Here is a 24,353-nt window from a genome sequence, read left to right as displayed (position 1 = left end):
TGGAGGCAGATACGATAGTGGTGTTTAAGAGGCTTTACATAAACACATGGATGTCCAAGGAATGGAGTGATATATAGATCATATACATGCAGAGGAGATTAGTTGAACCTGGCATCACGATCAGCACATACATCATGGGCTGGAGGGCCTGTTCCTGTGCTGTAGGTTCTATAGTCTATGAGCCAAGTAATTATACAAAATTATGAGAGGCATAAACAGGGTAGACAGAACTTTTTTCGCAGGGTGGAAATGTCAAGGACTAGATGGCATAGCTTTAAGATGAGAGAAGCAAAGTTTAATGAGATGTGCGGGACAAGTTTATAGAGAGGGTGGTGGGTGCCTGAAACATTTGCATACTCTTCACCCATCAGTGTTTCTCACATATATTTTGTAAAACAGATAGGATTCCTGGCGCCGATTATCTACTGGTGGGATTGCCGGCGTTCAGTACACACTTACCGGTCAGAAACATCACCGTCAACAACAACGCACCACCATCCGTAGGCCTGGGGGAGGTAAGTGATTGTCTGCCTTCAATAGAACCAGCCATAGGGTCACCCACAGTGGCAGAGGGTCTCCTAGGTGAATGCATTTGGATATCTTCCATGCTTCGCAGCTCTTAGAGTCATAGAGTCATACAGCGTGGAAACAGGCCCTTCGGCACAGCTTCCCCATGGCCGACCAACATGTCCCAACTTCACTAGTACGACCTACCTGTGTTTGAACCATCTATATATTACTAATCTTGACCACGTCCTGCCTGCGCTGTAATTAAATTTGCGCAAAAAATAATCCCCCATAGCGATACGATTTTTTGCCACCTTACTCACCATTCTCCTCTGCTACAAGTCAAATAGGTTTTGTTCCGATCGGTGAAATAGCACAAAAGTTATGAAGGTTTTGAAGGTTCCCCCTCCCATCACACACCCCCTCCCCACACCCCCCCCTCCCCCCACACCTCTCCCCACATCCCCCTCCCCACATCCCCACCTCCCACACATCCTCCCCCCAACCCCACACACCCTCCCCCCCAACCCCACACACCTCCCCCACACCCCCGCTCCCCACACCCCATTCCCCCACACCCCATTCCCCCTCCCCCCTCACCCACACCCCCCCCCCTCCACCACCCCCTCTCCACCCCCTCCCCCCCCCCAAGATTTTGTTGCATCTTGATGTTTGTCTGCAAAGTCAGATATATTCCTCATCAAGGTACTATCCAGAAACAAAGAATCAATAGTTCAATGGTTCTTTCGACATACAGTGAAATTCCTTTTTTTGCTTAGTTCAGTGAAGTATTGCCATACATGAGCACAGTCCCTGATTAGTATAAAGTGCATTTAAACAGTCCACTGAGACCTCATGCAAGAGTCACCAGATTTTGGTGCCACTTTCAAACTCCAGTCCGATCCACGCTCTCAGTCTCCTGGAGCCGCTCCTGATCCAGGCGAGCCCCAGGCTGCTGCACGGCCTCCAGCCGTCGCCTACGTCCGAATAGTCCAGCAAACTGTTGTCCCTCTCCTCACCCAACCACCTTCAGCACTTGTGCCCTGGAGGTGCTTCCTGCGGCCGACTTTGAGGGACGTAAGGTCACGGCTCACTCTTCCACCAGCTCTTGCTCTTGCATCCTCCAGTCCTCGGGGGACAAGCAGGAGCCGGTTCAGCAGCTTCCTTCCAGGGGGGTGAATGTGTTTATTTCCTCTTTGTCAAGCCACTTGCTGATCCTTTTGTTTCCATGTTTGTCCTGTAGCTCATGGTCTTCCCTGGACTTTGGTTCAGTCACAAAGGTTACATTTCAGTGGTCGAAATGGCCACGGAAAATTTAAACCGTACCGTACAAGTGAGATTCAGGATCTACCGACCAAGATGTGCTGGAGCAGACCTGTACCTTGTCACACCAGGTAATGCCTTGATTGTCATAGAATCGTGTGAGAAATCAGAACTTAGAACATAGAACAGTGCCACTACCACCTCCAGGCAAATACAGACCCCACCGCTCTCTGGATTAAAAATCTTTCCTAACCTCCCCTTTAATTCTCCGACATAGACTATTGAACAGTACAGCACAGGAACAGGTCCTTCAGCCCACAATGTTTGTGTCCTCCCACACCCCAAAGATGTGTGGGTTTGTCATACATTGTGGAAACAGGCCCTTCAGCCCAACTTGCCCACACCAACCAACATGTCCCATCTACACTAGATCCACCAGCCTGCATTTGGCCCAGTTCTCTCTAAACCTGTCCTATCCATGTGCCTTTTCAAATGTTTCTTAAAAGTTTCTCCCGAGAAAAATCCATGCAGTCACAGAGAGAACGTACAAACTCCGTACAGACAGCACCCATAGTCAGCATTGAACCTGTGTCTCTGCCACCCTGTTGTTAGGCAACTGAACCAATTTATTAACTAGAGAGCAGTCCTGAGGTACTATCTACCTCACTGGAGACACTCCGACTACCTTTGATCTGACTTTACTGGACTTTATCTTGAACGAAACGTGATTCCCTTTATCAAGTGTCTGTACACCGTGGATGGCTCGATTGTAATCATGTATAGTCTTTCCGGTGATTGGTTAGCACGCAACAAAAAATACTTTTCACTGTCCCCGTGACAATAAACTAAACTAAACTCTCAGTCGGAAGAAGGGTCTCTTTCCGACCCGTAACATTACCCATCCCTTTTCTCCAGAGATGCTGCCTGATCCGCTGAGTTACTCCACCATTTTGTGCCTATCTTCGGTGTTAAACTAAACTAAAGTTACTTCCACTTCTGAAACAATCCATCCATTTCTTCTTGCAGACAGCGAAGAAGTGTGCACCTCCTTTGCTCTGTGTCTGGCTGGAACTCGTGGCAATGAGACTCATGGCTGCACCAGTGGGACCAAGTGGTGTGGGTCGGCCAAAGCTTGCTTGCCGCTCAAAAGACCCTGCAGCTCCGACGTCCTGATGCAGTGCCCGAACCTAACCCCGCCGCGCTTCAGCAGGAGCCATCCCAGTTACGATATCGTGTCTGAGAACACCTGGACCTTGCCGCCTCACAGTGCCACGCATCACGTGGTAAGATGATCCGTGGCTTCCACCACCAATGTCCCGACCCGCCAAGTCACCCATCCATTTTCACCAGAGATGCTGCCTGTCCCACTGAGTTGCTCCAGCATTTTGTGCCCTTTGTGTAAACCAGCATCTGCAGATCCTTGTTTCTACTCCTCTCATTTTCTTTTTGGTTATAGGTAACTAACCTACAAACCAGCCCATCCCCACCCTTCTGCCGGCCTAATTCTACATCTATCACATGACCTTATGACCTCTGACTTCACGATTTGCTCCTCTTCTATCCTTATCTCACACTTTTTGTTATTACATCTTTAGCATTTGTCGAATCATCTGGCTACCTTTATCCCACCCCCCCCCCCCCCCCCCCCCCCCCCGCCTCTCACCTACATCCATCTGTCAGTTACCAGGCTTTGTCCTGCCCCACCCCTCTTCCAGTTTTCTTCTTTCCCACCAACCCCCCCCTCCCCCCCCCCCCCCCCCCCCCCCGCAACCACAATCAGTCTGAAGATGGATTCTGACCCGAAACATCATCTATCCCTGTCCTACAGAGATGTTTCCTGACCGGCTGAGTTACTCCAGCACTTTGTGTCTTATTTTGTGAACCAGCATCTGCAGTTTGTTGCAATATGTACCATCTACAAAATGCACTGCAGTTACTTTCACAGGCGGTGAGAGCACCTCCCAAATCTGCACATATCTGCCCAAGAGGCAGCTGGTAGAACCGCTGCCTCACAGCACCAGAGACTCGGGTTCGATCCTGACCTTGAGTGCTGTCTGTCTGGTTTTCTCACTCATCCCAAAGACATTTTTAGTTAATTGGCTTCTGTAAAATGCCACTAGTGTGTAGGGGATAAATGAGAAAGTGGGATAAGATAGAACTAATGTGAATGGGTGACCGATGGTTGGCGTACACTCAGTGGGCCGAAGGGTCTGCTTCCATGCTATATTTTTCAAACATTCAATCTCCCACCAAGACAGGAGGAGGCTTCAGGGACTGGGTGCGCCACCCCCTGCAGGTTACCGCTAAGTCCCACATTGATATACATCCTCCCCAAACATAACGGGGTCCCATTTCTGAAAGATGCTCTTAACCTGAACTGTGTGCGTCAGAAATGTGGCTGCCCTGCAATACAGTTAAATAAAAACATAGACCGATCAAAGGTTATGAGGAGAAGGTAAAAGAATGGGGTTGAGAGGAAAACATGGATCAGCCATAATCAAATGGTGGAGCAGGCTTGACTTGTAGGGCTGAATGGCTTAAGGGCCTATCCCACCTGGCGATTTGTTCGGCGACTGCCGGCGTCAATGACTGATGTATCAGGGTCGCCAAAGGATTTTGAACATTCCAAAATCCAGCAGTGACGAAAAACATGTTGCAACACTTGAGGAGGCACCGAGCGTCAATACGTCGTCACGCCGTGTCACGCCGCGACTTATTCGGTGACCTGATATAATAATAATAATAATGGATGGGATTTATATAGCGCCTTTCTAGAATACTCAAGGCGCTTTACATCACATTATTCATTCACTCCTCAGTCACACTCGGTGGTGGTAAGCTACTTCTGTAGCCACAGCTGCCCTGGGGCAGACTGACGGAAGCGTGGCTGCCAATCTGCGCCTACGGCCCCTCCGACCACCACCAATCATTCACACACATTCACACACAGGCAAAGGTGGGTGAAGTGTCTTGCCCAAGAACACAACGACAGTATGCACTCCAAGCGGGATTCGAACCGGCTACCTTCCGGTCGCCAGCCGAACACTTAGCCCATTGTGCCATCTGTCGTCCCAATGTCTCAATATGTCAGTCAATGATGCCGACAGTCGCCGAAAAAAATCGCCAAGTGGGACAGGCCCTTTAATTCTGCTCCTATCTCTTATGATCTTATGATCCAAGGTCAACGCATAGGACCATTCATAAGCCTGATAACAGCATTGTAGCGCAACAGCTCCAAAGACAGTGTCCAATATCCGCATTGGGTTAGAGGTGAATAGGACAGAACTCTGGGAACTTAGGGAAGGATTGTGAAGAAGCTTAATACGTTTTTTAGGTTTAGAGATACAGCGTGGAAACAAGGCTCCTCGGTCCACTGAGTCCGCTCTGAACTGTGATCCCCCATACACTTGTTCTATCCTACACACCGTCCACGTTGACCAGTGACCACCCCTACACCTGTTCTAGCCTACATGTCAGGGACAAATATTATAGAAGCCAATTAACCTACACACCACATATTTGCGATGTGGGAGGAAACGGGAGCACCCGGTGGAAACCCACATGGTCACAGGTAGAACGTGCAAACTCCGTACAGTCAGCACCCATAGTGCGGATTGAACCCGGGCCTCTGGTGCAGTAAGGCATCAGCTCTACTGCTGTGTCACTGTGCCGGGGGGGGGGGGGGGGGGCATAAGAGGGGATTTAACAGTTCCTGGAATCAATGTTTGGATAAGAACTGCTGACTCGGGGGAAAGTGTGGGTGTGGAAGCTAGCCCTTGTATCCACAACTCAGACATTCCTTCAAGTTTGAAGCTTGGTGTTGGGCCTGTTAATATTTTTGCTCTAAGCCCTGGAGATCATTGCCATCATTTCCTTCCACCAGGAAAGTAAGTGTCTATTTTTCCTCCTGTTGAAGGTGTTACTGAGCAATGAAAGCATCGCGGTCCAAGCCAACGACATCGTTGCCATTCAACACAACAGCGAGCCGGGAGCCTTCCTCCAGTGCCAGAGGAACGAGTCGTCGCCCTGGCAACAGAGTTACTTCAGCATCGTCTACTCCAGCGGGAGTGCCGATTTCCGCAGCAACCTGACCAACATCGAGTGGACGGACGGAGTGGTGTGTAACCTGCGAGTATTGTACAGCTACAAGCGCAAGACGGTTGCCAGCAGCCCGTTCCTTCGCAAGGGGCAGTCCGTGCCCGGTAACTACACCTACCGAGCCATCGTGGACGACGGGTCCCCACGCGGCAACATGTCCTGCGGCGTGCAAGTCGTCGCCCCCGTCACCGACTTCAGCGTCATCTACCCGCCCAAGCAGAACGGCGTCCATTACGTGCCGAAGAATCGCCCGGTCATCATCGTCAAGGTTGCGACGCTGGACAGGCCGTCGGTGAACTTCTCCGGGAGCAACGAGACGTTCAGCTGTCAGGCCACCTGCCCTGAAGATCTCTCCCCGCTCTGCGGAAGGGAGGATAACAACACCTGCTACTCCTACATCGCACTCTTTGTCAAGGACTACAATCTGACCAGCATCACCATCACCGTCAGGAACCTGGTCAGCTCCATCAGCAAGGCCGTGGCTGTGAGGGCCGAGGACCTGATCGAAGGACTGACCATTCTCCCGGACCCAAAGATCAGGGTGTTGTCCAACGAGCTTGTGGTAAGAAGTCTTTGTTTAATGGTGATCAATGGTTGATCAATGGTGTTTCATCATTAATGTCTTATTATTATTAATGTTTAGTGTTTTCTGAGTCATTCGTAACTGTCACTGTATGTCATGTTGTTACGTGGGCGGAGCACCAAGGCAAATTCCTTGTATGTGAATACTTGGCCAATAAACTTACTTACTTAATCAACAGCATGATTGCAGATAAGACCACAAGGATCGGGTAGCATTTAGATAGGTGGATTTTACCCAGGGTAGGGGAATCAAGAACTAGAGGACATCAGTCTAAGATGAGGGGAACAATTTTTAATAGGAACCTGAGTAGCAACTTTTCCACTCAGAGGGTGGTGGGTATATGGAACGAGCTGCCAGAGGAGTTAGTTGAGGCAGGTACTATAACAACATTTTATTTTTAGTGTTACAGCGTGGAAACAGGCCCTTTGGCTCACCAAGTCTGTGCTGACTAATGACCACCTATACACTAGTTCTATCCTACACCTTAGGTACACCCCTGGGACAATTTACCCTAGAAGCCAGTTAACCTGCAAACCTGCACGTCTTCGGCTTGTGGCAAGAAACCAGAGCACTCGGAGAAAACCAGAGTGGTCACAGGGAGAACATACAATCTCTATACAGACTGCACCAGTAGTTAGCGTCGAACCCAAGTTTCTGGAACTGTAAGGCAGCAGCTCTACCGCTGTATCAATGTGCTGCCCTTTAATAGACATTTGGGCAGATTCATGGGTAGGAAAGGTTTAGAGAAATGCGGATCAAACGCTGGCAAATGGGATTAGTTTAGATGGGGAATCTTGGTCGGCATGGATCAGTTGGGCTGAAGGGCCTGTTTCTGTGCTGCATCTATGGACAGGAAGGGAATGGAGAGACATGGACTATGTGCAAGAAAATGGGATTAGTTTAATTTGGCATCGTGGCTGGCACAGACTCGATGGGCTGAAGGGCCTGTTTGTGCACTGTACTGATCTATTGTTCTAATTTGCAGATGTTTCGGGTATTTTAAGACAATGCTGAACCATAAAGAGAAACAACATGGAAACAGGCCATTCGGCCCATTGAATCTGCTTCCATCATGAACCACCTATTGTTACACTAATCCTGTTTTATCCTTCCTGCGTTCCCCTCAGTTCCATAAGTTCATGCAGAATCAGACCATTTGATCCATCTACTCTGCCATTAATCTTGGCTAATCTATCTTTCCCTCTCAACCCCATTCTCCTGCCTTCTCCTCAAAACCACTGACACACGTACTAATCAATATTCTATCAATCTCCGCCTTAAAAATATCCATTGATCTGCCCTCCACAGCCTCTGTGGCAATGTATTCCAAAGATTCACCACGCCCTGACTAAAGAAATTCTACCTCTACTCCTTTCTAAAGGTACCTCCTTTTATTCTGAGGCTATGGCCTCTGGTTCTGGACTCTCCCACTATTGGAAACATCCTCTCCAGATCCACTCTATCCAGTTCCCCTCATGTTCAGTGTGTTGATTGACTTTTGTGCCTGATAGCACTGTATGGAATGTATCATTCAGCATCCAAGCAGTAGATGGCAGTTAGAAACATAGAAACATAGAAAATAGGTGCAGGAGTAGGCCATTCGGCCCTTCGAGCCTGCACCGCCATTCAATATGATCATGGCTGATCATCCAACTCAGTATCCTGTACCTGCCTTCTCTCCATACCCCCTGATCCCTTTAGCCACAAGGGCCACATCTAACTCCCTCTTAAATATAGCCAATGAACTGGCCTCAACTACCTTCTGTGGCAGAGAATTCCAGAGATTCACCACTCTCTGTGTGAAAAAACTTTTCCTCATCTCGGTCCTAAAAGATTCAGATTCAGATTCAGATTCAATTTTTAATTGTCATTGTCAGTGTACAGTACAGAGACAACGAAATGCATTTAGCATGTCCCTGGAAGAGCGACATAGCAAATGATTTGAATAAATATTAATAAAAGATTTCCCCCTTATCCTTAAACTGTGACCCCTTGTTCTGGACTTCCCCAACATCGGGAACAGTTATCCATGGAGTCGGCAGACTGCCAGTTGTGGAGTTGGTCAACAAAATATAGCAGCTAAATATTAAAGGATGCACATAACAGCAGGAGTCATACAATCTATCTCTGTCACGCCCTTCAATGGGGAAAGAGTAATGAAGTGGCTGGGCAAGTCTCCAAGGGTCCAACTATTGACCCTTTGTTGAGTTTTTTGACCTGAAACATTGACTCTGTTTCTCTTCCCACAGTCAAGGGCTGCTCTGCTAAAGCCTGATCCAGCATTTTGTTTTCTTAGTTTAAATCTCCAGAGTCTGATTCTCATCGCACACCGTGAACTTGGCCCTCTCCGTGTCTAGGGGTGGCACAGGTGGCGTAGCAGTAGAGCTGCTCTGCGGAGGACCTCTGTTGATCCGGCAAAGCGGATAATCCAGAAAGCATGCCGGAAAATCAGTGGTAGACCTGCATTCATGTATAGTCTTTTCTTTGACTGGATAGCAGGTACACTGAAGCTATTCACTGTACATCGGTACACGTGACAATAATAAGAAACTAATCTAAACTAAATTAAACATACCACAACTTGTAATGTAGTTTGTGGGATTGATTTGCCATTGACACACAGTGCTGATATGCCCTACATTCAGAACTGTGTGTTGGACTAACATTTATTTCTTGTACTTTCTGTAGCAGCATGATGCCCATTTTATTCTGTCAATATTCTATCTGCAGACCTACACAGCGAGAGTGAGTGCTGGAACAAACGTCATGTTTAAGTGGACCGTTGACGATAAGGCCTCCTTCATACATTACAAGCAAGTCTACAAAGTCATCTATCGAACAGAGGCTGTTTACAAGCTTTCGGTGAGTATACTTGGCAGGTGGAATTTCCTGTTCTGCTTGGTAGTTAGACATCATTGCTCTTACTCACACTAATTCATAAGTTAGAGCAGAATAAGGCCATTCGGCCCATCGTCTACTCCGCCATTCAATCATGGCTGATCTATCCTTCCCTCTCAACTCCATTCTCCTGCCTTCTCCCCATAACTCCTGACACCCGTAATAATCAAGAATCTCTCAATCTCTGCCTTAAAAATATCCATTGACGGCTTCCACAGCCTTCTGTGGCAATGAATTCCACAGATTCACCACCCTCTAACTAAAGAAATTCCTCCTCATCTCCTTTTTAAAGGTACATCCTTTTATTCTGAGTCTTCTGGTCCCAGATTCTCCCACTGGTGGAAACATCCTCTCCTTCACTAGTGGAAACATCCTCTCCTTCACGAGTGGAAACATCCTCTCCTTCATTCCGCAAACTACATTACAAGTTATCTCACCTTCGCATCCACTCCCGACACATTAAGGACAATTTACAGAGGGCCACTTTACCTACAAACCCACACATCTTGGGATGTGGGAAGAAATTGGGGCACCCGGAGGAAAGCCACACGGGAGAACTTGCAAACTCCACACAGACAGTATCCGAGGTTGGGATCGAACCTGGATCTCTGAAGTTGTTAGGCAGCAGCTCTACCGGCGTATCACCAGTTTTGAATCTTTCGGTAAACTCATGGAGTCACCGAAAGATTAAAGAAGCATGCAGCATAGAAACAGGCCCCCAGGTTCACTGAATAGTACTGAGCGCTCTTTTACATTAACCCTTCACCAATCCATATTATTCTCTCAACACTCACATCAACTCCCCCCAGATTCTATAAGCACAGCACAGTGGTGCAACAGTAGAGTTGCTGCCATACAGTGCTAGAGACTACAGGTTCGATCCTGACTATGGGTGCTGTCTGTACAGACTTTGTATGTTCTCCCTGTGACTGCATGGGTGTTCCATGGGTGCTCCCATTTCCTCCCACTCTCCAAAGACATACAGGTTTGTAGGCTAAATTGGTTTATTGTCCTTAGTGTGTAGGATAATGTGAGTGTAAGGGGTGATTGATGGTCGGTGTGGACTCAGTGGGCCGAAGAGCCTGTTTCTGCACTGTATCAACTAAATGCTCACCTACTCATTGAGGACAATTCACTGTGGCCAATTAAACCAACAATCCACACATCTCTCTCAGCTTTGGCAACCTATCACTGCATGAAGAGGGAGACAGGTTTGAACCTTTCCAATGGGTTGAGATCATCTGGAATCAACGTGAAGGCCAATCAGCCTCAATAGACCAAGGTAGACTTTGAAAGGAAACCCCTGGCGTTACGATGCCCTGATGTTGTGAAACGCCCTTAAAGTGCGTTTCACAACATCAGGGCATCGTTACGCCTGGGATTTCCTTTCAAAGTGTAGTCACCATTGAAAAGACGGGAGACAGCATGGCTAACCACCCAAAGCAGAATAACAACGGGTCATCTTTATTGATAACGTTATCAGAGGTACCTATTAACCTGGACAAAGGACAAGCCTGCGTTCCAGCAGACTAACGCTTGTGTTTCACTCTTGCAGCTGACTGCATCCAACCAAGTAAGCACCCAAAGTATTAATTGCAACGTGACTGTGGACAGGAGGAATCCGTTGGCAGAGTTAAATGTCTCTGGTGTACCAGCCGTTCTTGTACAAGGTCTCCCATATGCCTTTGTCGCGAGAGTGAAGGTGGACGCAGCCATTAATGCTACATTCAGGTAACTGGCAGAAACTGGCATTTTTCGGTTCTATGCGGCTGTCCATTCCCAACCCACTCCACTTTCTTTGAGGAAATTCTTTGCATGTTTGCGTAGCATGACTACTTTCAGTATACCCACTGCATGCACAGCTCTGTACACAAGCAGTGCTTTTAGTTGTGATTTAAGAAATACAACAAAGAAACAGGCCATTCATCCCACCGAATCCCCACTGGCCATCAAACACCCGTTCATACTAGTGCTATGTTATCCCACTTCCTGTAGACTTTCGAGATACAAAGTGGAAAATGGCCCTTCGGCTCACCGTATCCGCTCCGACCAGTGATCACCCTGTGCACCAGCACTATCCTACACACTAGGAACAATTTACGATTTTTATCTAAGCCAATTAACCTACAAAGTTGCACGTCTTTGGAGTGTAGGGGGAAACTGGTGCACCCGGAGGAAACTCCTGCAGTCACGGGGAGAATGTACAAACTGTGTACAGCCAGTACCCAGAGAAAACTCACATGGTCATGGGATGAACATACAAACTCCGTACAGACAGCACCTGTAGTCAGGATTGAATCTGGGTCTCTGGCACTGTAAGGCAGCAACTCTACCACTGCCCCACTGTGCCATCCATCCACGTTCTCATCCACTCCCTACACATGAGGGACAAATATGCAGAAGCCAATTAACGTACACACCTGCACGTCTTTTGGGATGTGGGAGGAAATCCAAGCACCTGGAGGAAACCCAAGCAGTCACAGGAAGAACGAGCAAACTCCACGTAGAAGCAGCCATGCTCGGGATCGAACCCAGTTCTCTGGTGCAGTGAGGCAGCAGCTCTGCCAGCTGTGCTGCTGTGCCACCATTGTGATCTTCCTACTGCTCTGGGGAACAGTCTCTCGGCACAGCCAATGGGCCACTTGGGTTGTTGGGTATCAGGCTAGGAGGTTCTACCCCAGGGCAGGTCCCAACCTTTCATCTGCCCCACTAGGGGTGACACAGTGGTGCAGCAGTAGAGTTGCTGCCTTACAGTGCCAGAGACCCAGATTCGATCCTGACTATGGGTGCTGTCTGTGCGGAGTTTGTATGTTCACCCCATGACAATGTGAGTTTTCCCTGGGTGGTTTCCTCTCAAGTACAAGTTTGTAGATTATTTGGCTTTGGTAAAGATTGTACATAGTCTCTAGTGTGTAGGGTAGTGCAAGTGTATGGGGTGATCGCTGTTTGGCCACGGACTCGGTGGGCTGGAGAGCCTGTTTTCACGCTGTATCTCTAAACTAAACGTAACTAAACTAAGTCAACTGAGTTGTTTTCCTATTGCTTCATTTTTGGGTTCCACATGGGCTGATCTACAACTAAAGCCCAGGGACCTTTACTTCGTGTTTAGGCGCTGAGTGTTTCTGTTACTTTGCAGGTGGAGTTTTGGTGATGGGAGCGATGATGACATTTACCAGTTCAGCTCTCCTTATAACGTCAGCCTTTCCGTTCCTCATGTGCCGGTCAAGCAAGCTGTGCTACAGCACAATGTCACTCACGTCTACCGTCTCCCAGGTATGGTGCTTGCTCACGTGTGGTTTGTGGGTCTCGTGATTCAACCCCCATCCTCTTGTGTAGGAAGAAACTGCAGATGCAGGTTTAAACCGAAGATAGACACAAAAAGCAAGGAGCAACTCAGCGGGACAGGCAGCATCTCTGGAGAGAAGCAATGGGTGACATTTCGGGTCGAGACCCTTCTTCAGACTGAAAGTCAAGGGAAAGGGAAAGGAGAGATATAGAAGACGACATAGAGAGATAAAGAACAATGAATGAAATATATGCAAAAAAGTAACAATGTTTGTTGCCAACCAGGGTGGTCACGGTGGCGCAGCGGTAGAGTTGCTGCCTTACAGCGAATGCAGCGCGGGAGCCACGGGTTCGATCCCGATTACGGGTGCTGTCTGTACGGAGTTTGTACGTTCTCCCCGTGACCTGCATGGGTTTTCTCCGAGATCTTCGGTTTCCTCCCACACTCCAAAGACGTACAGATTTGTAGGTTAATTGGCTTGGTAAATGTAAAAATTGTCCCTAGTGGGTGTAGGGTAGTGTTAATGTGCTGGGATCGCTGGTCAGCGAGCACCCGGTGGGCCGAAGGGCCTGTTTCCGCGCTGTATCTCTAAACTAAAACTAAAGGAAACAGGCCATTATTAGCTATTTGTTTGGTGAAAACGAGAAGCTGGTGCGACTTGGGTGGGTGAGGGATAGAGAGAGAAGGAATGCCGGGGTCTCTTGAAGTTAGAGAAATCAATATTCATACCACTGGGCTGTAAGCTGCCCAAGCAAGATATGAGATGCTGTTCCTCCAATTTGCATTTATCCTCACTCTGACAATGGAGGGAACCTAGGACAGAAACATCAGTGTGGGAATCGGAAGGAGAATTAAAGTGTTTAGCAACCGGGAGATCAGGTAGGTTCTGGCGGACTGAGCGAAGGTATTCAGCGAAACAACGCTCAGTCTGCGTTTGGTCTCGCCGATGTTAATGAGTCCAATCTTGAACAATGGATACCGTCGATGAGATCCTCAAAAAAACCCTGCACTGCACATCTTCTTTAAACTTTGCCCCACTCATCTTAAATTGATGCCCTCTAGTATTTGATTTTTCATCCTGGGAAAAGAGTTCTGTCCATCTACCCTATGTATGCATAAGGTCTCCTCTATCTGCAGCATTCCAGAGAATGCAATCCAAGTCTGTCCAACCTCTCCCTGTAGCAATACCCCCTAGTCTCGGCTTCATTCTGATAAACCAGCTCTGCACCCTTTCCAAAGCCTCCACATACTACCTGTAATGCCCCTCGCACCTTAAAACTCTGCCCTCTAGTATTAGATTGTTCCGTCCTGAGAAAAAGGTTCTGACTGTCTATCCTATCTATGCCTCTCATAATTTTATGTACGTATCAGATCTCCCTCTATCTCTGGCAATCCAGGGAAAATAATCCAATTATGTCGGACCTTTCCCTGTTGTTAATATCCTATAATCCAGGCATCATTCTTAAGTATCACCTCTGAATTATTTCCAAAAGCCTCCACATCCTTTCTGTAATGCCCCTTTCATCTTTAAACTATGGCCTCCAGTATTTGATACTTTTCCATCCTGGGTTCGGTCAGTCTACCCTATCTATGCTTCTCATAATTTTACAATATGTGCTGGTAAGAGAGGAAAAATGTTTATGGTGTATTTAGTCCAACTATTAAATGAAACCATGTCTTCACTTCCCAGGTGAATACAACCTCTCAGTGTCTGCATCGGATAAACATGATAACCTCAGCCAGCTCCTTCCTCTGAAAGTCTACAGTCGCCTGAGTAATGTCTCCATCAACGTGAGTGGCAACGCTATTGCCGCTGGGAAGGAAGCTGAATTCGACGCGAGCCTGGTGCCTTCCGTGCTGGGTGTCACCTATCACTGGAGCTTTGGAGACAACTCTAGCCAGCAGAATGGGACACTGCGGAGGGTCACGCACACCTTCAGGAATGCCGGCAGATACAACGTCAGCGTACGTGCCAGCAACGCTATTAGCAGCATCGCCGCTCACTGTGTGGTCGAGGTGTTGGAGGAGATATCTGAGGTGGACTTCACGGACAACAGTCCCACAGAACTGTCCGCCCCGACCATAGTCAAAGCCTGGGTGAGGACGGGCAACAGGGTGCGGTGGACCTTCGATATGGGGGACGGGACCCCGCTCACTAACACCAGCTCCTCGGTTATGAACTACACCTACTCGGCGGTGGGCAACTACACGGTGACCGTGGTGGCCTCCAACCCGCTGGGCTCTTCCAACGTCTCTCGGCTGGTCGAGGTCTTTGTCCTCCAGGTGTGCAGGATCCACCCAGCGGGCTGCGTCCAGGAGCTGATCGAGACCAACTTCACCGCCTACACCCCGGGCGACTCCGCCAACTACGAGTTCTTCTGGGACTTTGGAGACGGCTCGGCCAACGAGACCATCAGTGGCCGTCCCGACATCAGCCACAACTACACGAGCAGCGGAGACTTCCCTCTGTACTTGGTGGTGTCCAGCATCGTGAACAAAGTCAACTATTACTCCAATGTGTGTGTCCAGCCGGCAATCAGCAAGGTGGTCGTCACCCCTACCAACAGCTTCATCCAGTTGGGTGAAGAAGGCACGTTCTCCGCCGAGGCTTTCCCCGAAGGACAGTACACCTACCTGTGGGATTTTGGTGTTGGATTGGACCCTCAACTTCGCGGGAAGGAGGCAAACTTCACCTTTGGGAGCTCCGGGTTGCATTGGGTCAACGTCACCGCCTTCAACAACGTGTCCTCGGCAGGTGGGGAGGTCTGGGTGGAGGTCCAAGCCCCGTTGACGGGTCTGTACATCCAGTTGTTCATCGGGTTCCCGGACAATCTGGTGCTGGACCAGCCCTACACGTTCACGGCGGTAAGCGACGGGGACGGCGTGGACTACACCTGGGACTTCGGAGACGGTGGTAACGGGACTGGGCCAGAAGTTACAAGGCCGTTCCTCGCCGCTGGCAGCTTCCAGGTCCAGCTAGTAGGGCAGAACATGGTGAGCGAGATGTCGGTGCAACGGGCTGTCATTGTGAAGACACCCCTGCAGGGATTGGAAGTCACGGCCAACACCAACGTCGCACCGGTCAACATCTCCATCCTCTTCCAAACCACCTTGCAGGCTGGTGATTCCGTCCACTATCTCTGGACCTTCTGCCAAGCCTGTGAGACATTGGAAGGTCCTCCCGCCATGAATCACACCTTTGACAGCCCTGGCATCTTCAACATTACCGTCCGAGCGGGGAACGGAGTGAGCACTGTGCAGGCCAGCGTTCAGGTTCACATCTTGGAGGAGATTGAGGGATTGGTCATGGTCCTCGGTGACCTGGCCCAGAACTGCTGCCTCTTCGCCAACCAAACCCTCTGGTTCCAAGCCACCAGTCGCTCTGGCACTGAGATCTCCTACAGCTGGAGCATCTGTAAAGCCGGCACGGTCTTCTTCCACACCAACGCCACCTCTTCCCAGGCTCACTTTGTGGAGGCAGGTTCCTACGAAATAGTCCTCCAGGCCAGCAACCTGCTGGGCACCCTCAACATCAGTGAGATGGTCGCTGTGCTGGAGCCCATCGGCGACATCGCCTTGAGAGCGTCGCCTGAACCAGTGGCGGTGAATGCAACGACCATCATTACTGCTTCCCTGGGCACTGGAACCGAGGTGATCTACACCTGGTCCCTGGAACCCACCATCGTTGTGCCCACCCACCTCCCTCACATCCAGCACAGCTTCCGGACCCCCGGCGTGAAGCGGGTTAATGTCACGGCGGCCAACAGGCTGAGTTCTAGCCGAGCGACCCTGAGTCTCCGTGTCCAGGAGCCGGTGACCGGTGTGAACATCGTTGCTCAACTCTACGTGGCCACCAACGCCACGACTTCCTTCCAGGGACTGGCGCTGAGAGGGACCAACGTTTCCTGGCAGTGGACACTACCTTGGACCATGGAAGGAGGGAGGACGCAGGCTATAAATGAGTCGTTCCCCTTGGCCGGCGAGTATCCCATCGGATTGAACGCTTCCAATGACGTGAGCTGGGAGGAGACCTCTATCAGTGTCTCCGTCCAAGATGAAATTCAAGGTCTACAGCTCCTAGTGTCTAAGTGGGCAGTTGCGCCTGGCCAGACTGTGATCTTCACTGTGCTCTTGTCCGCTGGGACCGATGTCACCTTCCAACTGGGCATCAATGATACTTTCACCATGCTCCGCAACACCACGGAGTACGTGTACAATTTCACACTCCTCGGAACATACCGGGTGAGCTTAACGGCTGTGAACAGAGTCAGCTGTGCCCACGTGGATGTGGAGATCCAAGTGTTAGAACCATTGGTGGGTTTGAGGCTCTTGGGTTGCGACCAGCAAGCCATTCCCGCCGGGGTAATGAAAACATTTTGGGCGGCGGTGTCCGGTGGGTTCCAGGTGTCCTATGTGTGGCACTTCGTGTTGGGTGAACATTCGGATGTCATCGCTGGGCAGAACGTTTCCTACACGCCCAAGGTACAAGGCTGGCTGAGCGTCCTGCTAAAGGCGTCCAACAACGTTTCGAGCGAGAATGTCTCTGCTCAGGTCCTGGTCCAGGTCCTGATCTTAGCCGCTAGACTCACCGCGTCACCGCCCATCGCCGTAGTCAACGAGACGGTCCACCTGAGTCTCTCCGTGATGCCCAGCTTCACCCACGCGACATTTCAGTGGAAGTTCGGAGACGGGTCCCGAGATCACTCAAACACGTCGGTTCTGTTCCACTTTTACACGCGGCTGGGGGTTTACGTGGTGAAGGTCAACGCATCGAACTACGTGAGCTTCTACGTGGCGCAGGCTACAGTTACCGTCTTAGTGCTGAAATGTGACCCGCCACAGATGAGCATGATTCTCAGTGAGACCATGAGGAGGTCTCAGAGGAATTACTTGGAGGCGGACATTGATCTCAGAGGATGTGCTGAGTATCAGGTGGAGTACCAATGGGAGATATACAAGTCTTCAAGCTGCTTCTCTTTACAAGAAGGAAATGAAATCCGTCCAGGAAACGTGGACTTGAAGAGACCTCGACTGCAACTGCCCCACCTATCATTAACTACCGGGCATTATTGCGTACAGTTTACCATTTCGTTTGAGGGGACCTCGTACTTGAAGACAGTGAGATCCCTTGTCAACGTGATACCCAGTCCCCTGGTCCCAATTATAGACGGTGGGACCTTCCGGTCATGGTCAACGATACAGGACCTTGTGATGGATGGCAGCAGGTCCTATGACCCTGACCAGTCTCTGCAGAGGCAAACACCTCTCGATTACAAGTGGATGTGTAAATACCCATGTCTGGTAAGGCACTTTGATCACTTTTTTCAACAAACGTCATTTCAGTTATACCATGGCACAGTGGTGCAGCTGGTAGAGCCGCTGCCTCACAGAGCCAGAGACCCAAGTTCAACACTGTCCTTGGGTGTTGTCTGCGCGGAGTTTGCACCTTCTCCCTCTGACCTCATGGGATTCCTCCGGATACACCGATTTCCTCTCACATCCCAAAGAAGTGCGGGCTTGTAGGTTAATTGGCCTCTATAAATTGCCCCTAGTGTGTAGGGAGAGTGGGATAACATAGAACTAGTGGGAGCGGGTGATCTATGGTCGGCACGGACTCGGTGGGCTGAAGAACCTATTTCCATGCGCTAAACTTTAAACAACTGTCTCAATGGGCCATTTGGATGATCTTGCAACAGGTTCTTCATGTTCCAGCTCCCGAGGCTTAGTTGACACTCACGGGCCATTTCATGCAATGACTGGAGAGGGGACCTCAAACTCAAACACACCTATGGGGCTGCAACAGGGTTAGCAACAGGGTTAGTAGAGTGATTGTGATGGGGTATAATTGTGGAGTAAAGGTAACAATCCAATATGATCAAATTCTGAAGAAGGCCTGAGCATATCATACAGTAAGTCTCTCACTGCCGTGGAAACTTACGAAACTGTTTTATTTATTTATATTACTTTATAAAGCATATTGCGTTCCCTATTATTTGTCTATACAAAATGCTGGAGTAACTCAGTGGATCAGGCAGCATCTCTGGAGCAAATAGATCACCAACGTTTCTGTTTGGAACCCTTCTGAATGGTCTGAGGAAGGGTCCTGACCCGAAATGCCGCACTTCCACTTTCTCCAAAGATACTGCCTGACCCATTGAGTTACTCCAGCACTTTTGTTCATCATTTGGAACTAGGTTGATCATACATTTGTGATTCTACTTTGGTAGGAACATCCATTTGTTTCCTCCCACTAATCTTCCCGAAGGTACAGTATGTGTCAGCGAGATAGGTGATGCTTCAGGTCGGGACCCTTCTTCTGAAGAAGTCTGAAGAAGGGTCCAGACCTGAAACATCATCCATCCATTTTCTCCAGATAAACCAGCACCTGCTGTTCCAATTTATTACATATTCCTTATTTGTTTTGTGTGAGCTATTTCCTTCCCCGCAGAATTAACCTATCGACCCGCACACGTCTTTAGGATGTGGGAGGAAACCGGAGTGTCCAGATGAAACCCACGCGGTCACAGGGAAAACTCCATGCAGTCTCTCCCCACTGCGCCACTGAGCTGCCACAATTGTAAATATAGTAAAACCCATGATCCGAGATCCGAATGTTTGCAAATCCTGTTGGCCCAGTGTTTGGCTCACTCATTAACCCTTGTGTGAGCCAGGGGAAAGGAGTGTGAACCGAACTAGGGTTGGAGTCCAGATCTCCAGGGTCAGGAACTGGAGGCTCTTGTGTCCCCATTGTAAAGTGTTGGACATACTTATAAATGGCGATGGCTTATTGAAATCAATAGGCTTACCCTTTCTTCATCAGGGACCGGCTGGTTGTGGAATATCTGGGAACGGAGCCATCTTCTCTATTCCGAGGAAGGAGCTGAAACACAACACAAACTACACATGTCGCCTGAACATCAGCCGACCCAACCGCGAACCCCAATCTGTCAAGCAGCTTGTAAGTAAAGACACCATTGCACGCTGCCTTAATCAAGTCAAGGTGTTTCCTTCCTCCGATACCTTGCTAGTGTGGTCATTAAGTTTTCATGTTCTATCATGGACCGACTTATTCAGCAACGAGTTGATGCAGTTTGTGGAGGAATTGTTTGGCCTTCTTTAGAGATGGAGATGCAACGCAGAAAAACAGGTCCTTCGACCCACTGGGTCCGCACCGACCACCAATCACCCCGTACACTATCACTAACCTACACATAAGGGACAATTTTACAATTACCGAAGCCAATTAACTGACAAACCAGTACGTCTTTGGAGTGTGGGGGGATACCGGAGCACCCGGAGAGAACTCAAGTGGTAAAAGAGGGAACGTATAAACTCCGTACAGATAGCACCCGTAGTCAGGATCGATCCCGGGTCTGTGCCGCTATAAGGCATAGAAACATAGAAAATAGGTGCAGGAGTAGGCCATTCAGCCCTTCGAGCCTGCACTGCCATTCAATATGATCATGGCTGATCATCCAACTCAGCATCCTGTACCTGCCTTCTCTCCATACCCCCTGATCCCTTTAGTCACAAGGGCCACATCTAACTCCCTCTTAAATATAGCCAATGAACTGGCCTCAACTACCTTCTGTGGCAGAGAGGTCCAGAGATTCACCACTCTCTGTGTGAAAAAGTTCCAGAGATTCACCACTCTCTGTGTGAAGGCAGCATCTCTACTGCTGCACCACTGCGTAGCCTTGCAATAAGATTTAGAGGCATAGATAGGGTAGATAGCCAGAACCAAATGAGCTTCAGGCAAACTGATCCATTCGCTGCTAACTAAGTCTAAAGTGGGTGGCCTTTTTGTTTGATTTCCCAGATCTCGGTGAAGGGTGGTAGTTCGCCACTGGTGTCACTAGAGTGTGTCTCCTGCAAAGCCCAGGCCGTCTACGGAGTGAGCAAAAGCTCGTATGTCTATCTGGCGGGAAGCTGCAGCAACTGCGAAGGCACTCCTCAGTATGTGGTAAGAGGAATGGTTCCTGATTTGGAATGGACTCATCTTTCTCTGTTTACCATCCCACCCGTTCTTCAGTGAAGATAGACACAAAATGCTGGAGTAACTCAGCGGGTCAGGCAGCATCACTGAAGAAAAGGAATAGGTGATGTTTTGGGTCAAGACCCTTCTTTAGACTGAGGGTCAGGGCAGAGGGAATCTAGACGTAAAGGTACCTCTGTTTATTTCCCTTTGTTATCACCTCTTCCACAGCCAACAATGGACCATTGTGGGCTCTAGCTTTCCTTGGTCATCCGTGCCGACTATGATTTGTTCCGTACCTTTTCATACCTCAAGTTTCCTTCTCCTCTGACTCTCAGTCTGAAGAAGAGTCTCGACCCAAAACGTCACCTAGTCCAGTGATGCTGCCTGATCCGCTGAATTACACCAGCATTTTGTGTCTATCTTCGGTGTAAACCAGCATCTACAGTTCCTTTCTACACAGTTCCTCAGTGAGTTGATCACTAATCTGTGCCTGCACATAAGACTGTAAGACATTGGAGCAGAATTTGGCCATTCAGCCCATTAGTCTGTGCCGACATTCAATCAAGGTGTCAACTGCTCTACATCGGTGAGACCAAGCGCAGGCTTGGCGATCGATTCGCTCAACACCTCTGCACAGTTCGCATTAGCCAACTTGATCTCCTGGTGGCTCGGCACTTCAACTCCCCCTCCCATTCTGAATCCGACCTTTCTGTCCTAGACCTCCTCCATGGCCAGAGTGAGTCCCACCGCAAATTGGAGGAGCAGCACCTCATATTTCGCTTGGGTAGTTTACACCCCAGCGGTATGAACATTGACTTCTCCAATTTCAGGTAGTCCTTGCTTTCTCCCTCCTTCCCCTCCCCCTCCCCTTCCCAGCTCTCCCACAGCCCACTGTCTCCACTTCCTTTCTTCTTCCCGCCCCCCCCTCACCCCCACATCAGTCTGAAGAAGGGTCTCGACCCGAAACGTCACCTATTACTTCACTCCACAGATGCTGCCTCACCGGCTGAGTTTCTCCAGCATTTTTGTCTACCCTCAATCATGCCTGATGATTTTCCCTCTCAATACCATTCTCCTGCCTAGAGAGAGGAAAAGAGGGAGTGACCATAGAGTCATTGAGTCCTACAGCATGGACACCATCTACACTAGTCCTACCTGCCTGCATTTGGTCCATATCCCTCTCTACCTGTCATATCCATGTACTTGTCTAAATGTTTCTTAAACTTTGCGATAGTTTAACCGTCTCAACCGCATTAAACCTGCCTCAACTACCTCCTCAGGCAACTCGTTCCATAGACCCACCACCCTTTGTGTGAAAAAGACCAGGGTACAATGGACTTGATGATCCAATGTCCCAAATGCAGACAGACCCACATCAGGCAAACGTGCTAACCAGCTTAGTTTAGCTTAAAGATACAGCACAGAAACTGGCCCTTCAGCCCACCAAGTCCGCGCCGACCGGCGATCCCCGCACACTAACACCATCCAACACACAGTAGGGTCCAATTAACCTACAAATCTGTGCATCTTCGGAGTGTTGGAGGAAACCAGAGCACCTGGAGAAAACCCACGTGTCGTGGGGGGAACGTACAAACTCCATACACAGAGCACCCGTAGTCAGGATCGAACCCGGGTCTCTGGCGCTGTAAGGCAGCAACTCTATTGCTGCGCCACTGTGCTGTGCTTGCTGTAGTCTGTGTTGGAATGTCATCATCTCCTGGTTCACTCACTCTTTGCTTCCTTGTCCCGGCAGTGGAAAGTAGAGAACTTCAACAAGGAGGTGCTTGCCTTAAACAATGCCACCACTTCCACCGGGAGCAACGGGATGAACTTGGTCTTGAGACACGGCGTCCTGGAGGATGGAGATGGTTACATCTTCAGCCTGAACGTCACCGATCCACTGATGGAGAAGATGGGATTTGCCTCAATATACATCCCTCCCATTCACCTCCCTTCTGGGGGACGCTGCCTGATCTATCCGACAGAAAACATCAGCGCCTTGACTACTAGCGTCACCTTCACCTGTACTGGTAAGCCACACATAGACTGGCTTTTGTTGAGTGTTTGGAGTCCTTGTCATAGAATCATAGTCATACAGTGTGGAAACAGGCTCTGCGGCCCAACTTGCCCACACCAACTAACATGCCCCTTATATACTAACTAGTCCCCTCTGCCCACGCTTTGCCCTAAACCTGTCCTATCCATATACCTGTCTAAATGTCTCTAAAATGTTATGATAATAAACTATATGATTATGCAGACTTCTTAGCAATCTACGTGAAAATGAGACTGATTTTGATTGTTCTGATCAATTTCTGTGTGCCCTGCGGGAGTTGTGGAGTAAACAATTATTTGTTTTTGCGCATTTCTCCTGAGTTTATAAAAAGGCGTCGCAGTGGTACAGCTGGTAGAGTTGTTGCCTCACAGCGCTAGAGACCCAGGTTCGTGCCCGGCCTCGGGTGCTGTCTGAGCGGAGTTTGCACATTCACCCTGTGACCGCATAAGGTTCCTCCGGGATGCTCCTGTTTCCTATCTTCAATCAGGTTTTACTGGACTTTATCTGGCACTAAATGTTGTACCTTATTCCTTTATCTGTGCACTGCGGATGGCTTGATGGTAATCATGTATGGTCTTTCCGCTGACTGGATAGCACACAACAAAAAAGCTCTTCACTGGACCTCAGTGCACATGGCAATAATAATAAACTAAATAAAACAAAACTTAGGCTCGGCACAGTGGCACAGTAGCTTTACCGTGCTAGTGACCCAGGTTCAATCCTGACTATGGGAGCCATCTGCATGGAGTTTGTAGGTTCTCCCTGTGACCACGTGGATTTTGTCCGGGTGCTCTGGATTCCTCCCATATTTCAAAGACGTACGGATTTGTAGGTTAAATGGCTTGTGTAAATTGCCCCTAGTGTGTACGATGCGAAAGTGGGATAACATTGAACAGGGTGATTGTTGATTGGAGGGACTCGTTGGGCCGAAGGGCCTTTCATCACCCTGTATCCCTAAACGATACTAAAATGAAACTAAACTAAACTAAACTAAATTAAACTATACTAAACATACACAAAGATTAAAGTGCATTATAATATTAAGATATTCCAAACTTTCATTAAATGCCAGTAGATATTGTACACACCATTACTGAGGCAGGCATTGTCACCGGAGTGATGCTTCCTCCATAATCTTACTGACTTTCCTCTGGCTTCTTGTAGGCTGGGAGACGGCTGGGGTTCCTCTGGTGTACACCTTCATCCTAACTCGCTGTGGTGTCGGAGGGAAACACTGCGACGAGTTCTACGTCTACAAGGGCAGCCGATCAGAATACAATGCCGTCCTGCCCCCGGGCTTCAGCTCCAACCAATTCAACGCCTACCTTGCTGTCACGGTGCAGAACCAGCTGGGGGCATCCGTGGTGGCTGTGAACCGGTGAGGAACTTTATGCTTGCCATGGACGTGACACTCTCTCATTATTCTTCCGAGTTCAAACTTCTGTTCCCCCCCGCACCCTACCTCTCCCATTTTCCCAGTTGTTATCAGGCAACTGAACCATCCTTTCACCAACTAAAGAGTGGTCCTGACCTCCCGTCTACCTCATTGGAGACTTGCAAACGATCTTTAATCGGACTTTACTGAACTTGCACTATCTTGCACTGAATGTTATTGCCTTCATCCTTTATCTATAGCGGTCCTGTTCCTTATATCCAGTCCTGGGCTGCTATTTACCTCATTGGA

The 24,353-nt window shown here is 49.1% G+C and overlaps 1 protein-coding gene across 1 annotated transcript in view; it reads left to right on the top strand.

Moving 5' to 3' along the window:
• Positions 1–24,353, top strand: part of pkd1 (polycystin 1, transient receptor potential channel interacting) — a 178,907-nt gene that overhangs the window by 85,103 nt on the left and 69,451 nt on the right. The window contains 12 exon segments of the mRNA XM_033016786.1: positions 400–515; positions 1,751–1,901; positions 2,797–3,053; positions 5,687–6,430; positions 9,182–9,313; positions 10,905–11,080; positions 12,486–12,622; positions 14,326–17,936; positions 19,456–19,593; positions 20,455–20,598; positions 22,367–22,643; positions 23,834–24,047. Of these exon segments, the coding sequence (XP_032872677.1) occupies positions 400–515; positions 1,751–1,901; positions 2,797–3,053; positions 5,687–6,430; positions 9,182–9,313; positions 10,905–11,080; positions 12,486–12,622; positions 14,326–17,936; positions 19,456–19,593; positions 20,455–20,598; positions 22,367–22,643; positions 23,834–24,047 (6,097 nt within the window).

Source organism: Amblyraja radiata, unplaced genomic scaffold, assembly GCF_010909765.2.
Source record: "Amblyraja radiata isolate CabotCenter1 unplaced genomic scaffold, sAmbRad1.1.pri scaffold_4_ctg1, whole genome shotgun sequence".
NCBI classification, from domain to species: Eukaryota; Metazoa; Chordata; class Chondrichthyes; order Rajiformes; family Rajidae; genus Amblyraja; species Amblyraja radiata.
Note: the sequence above shows the minus strand (reverse complement) of the source record. Positions and strands in the feature narration are given on the sequence as shown.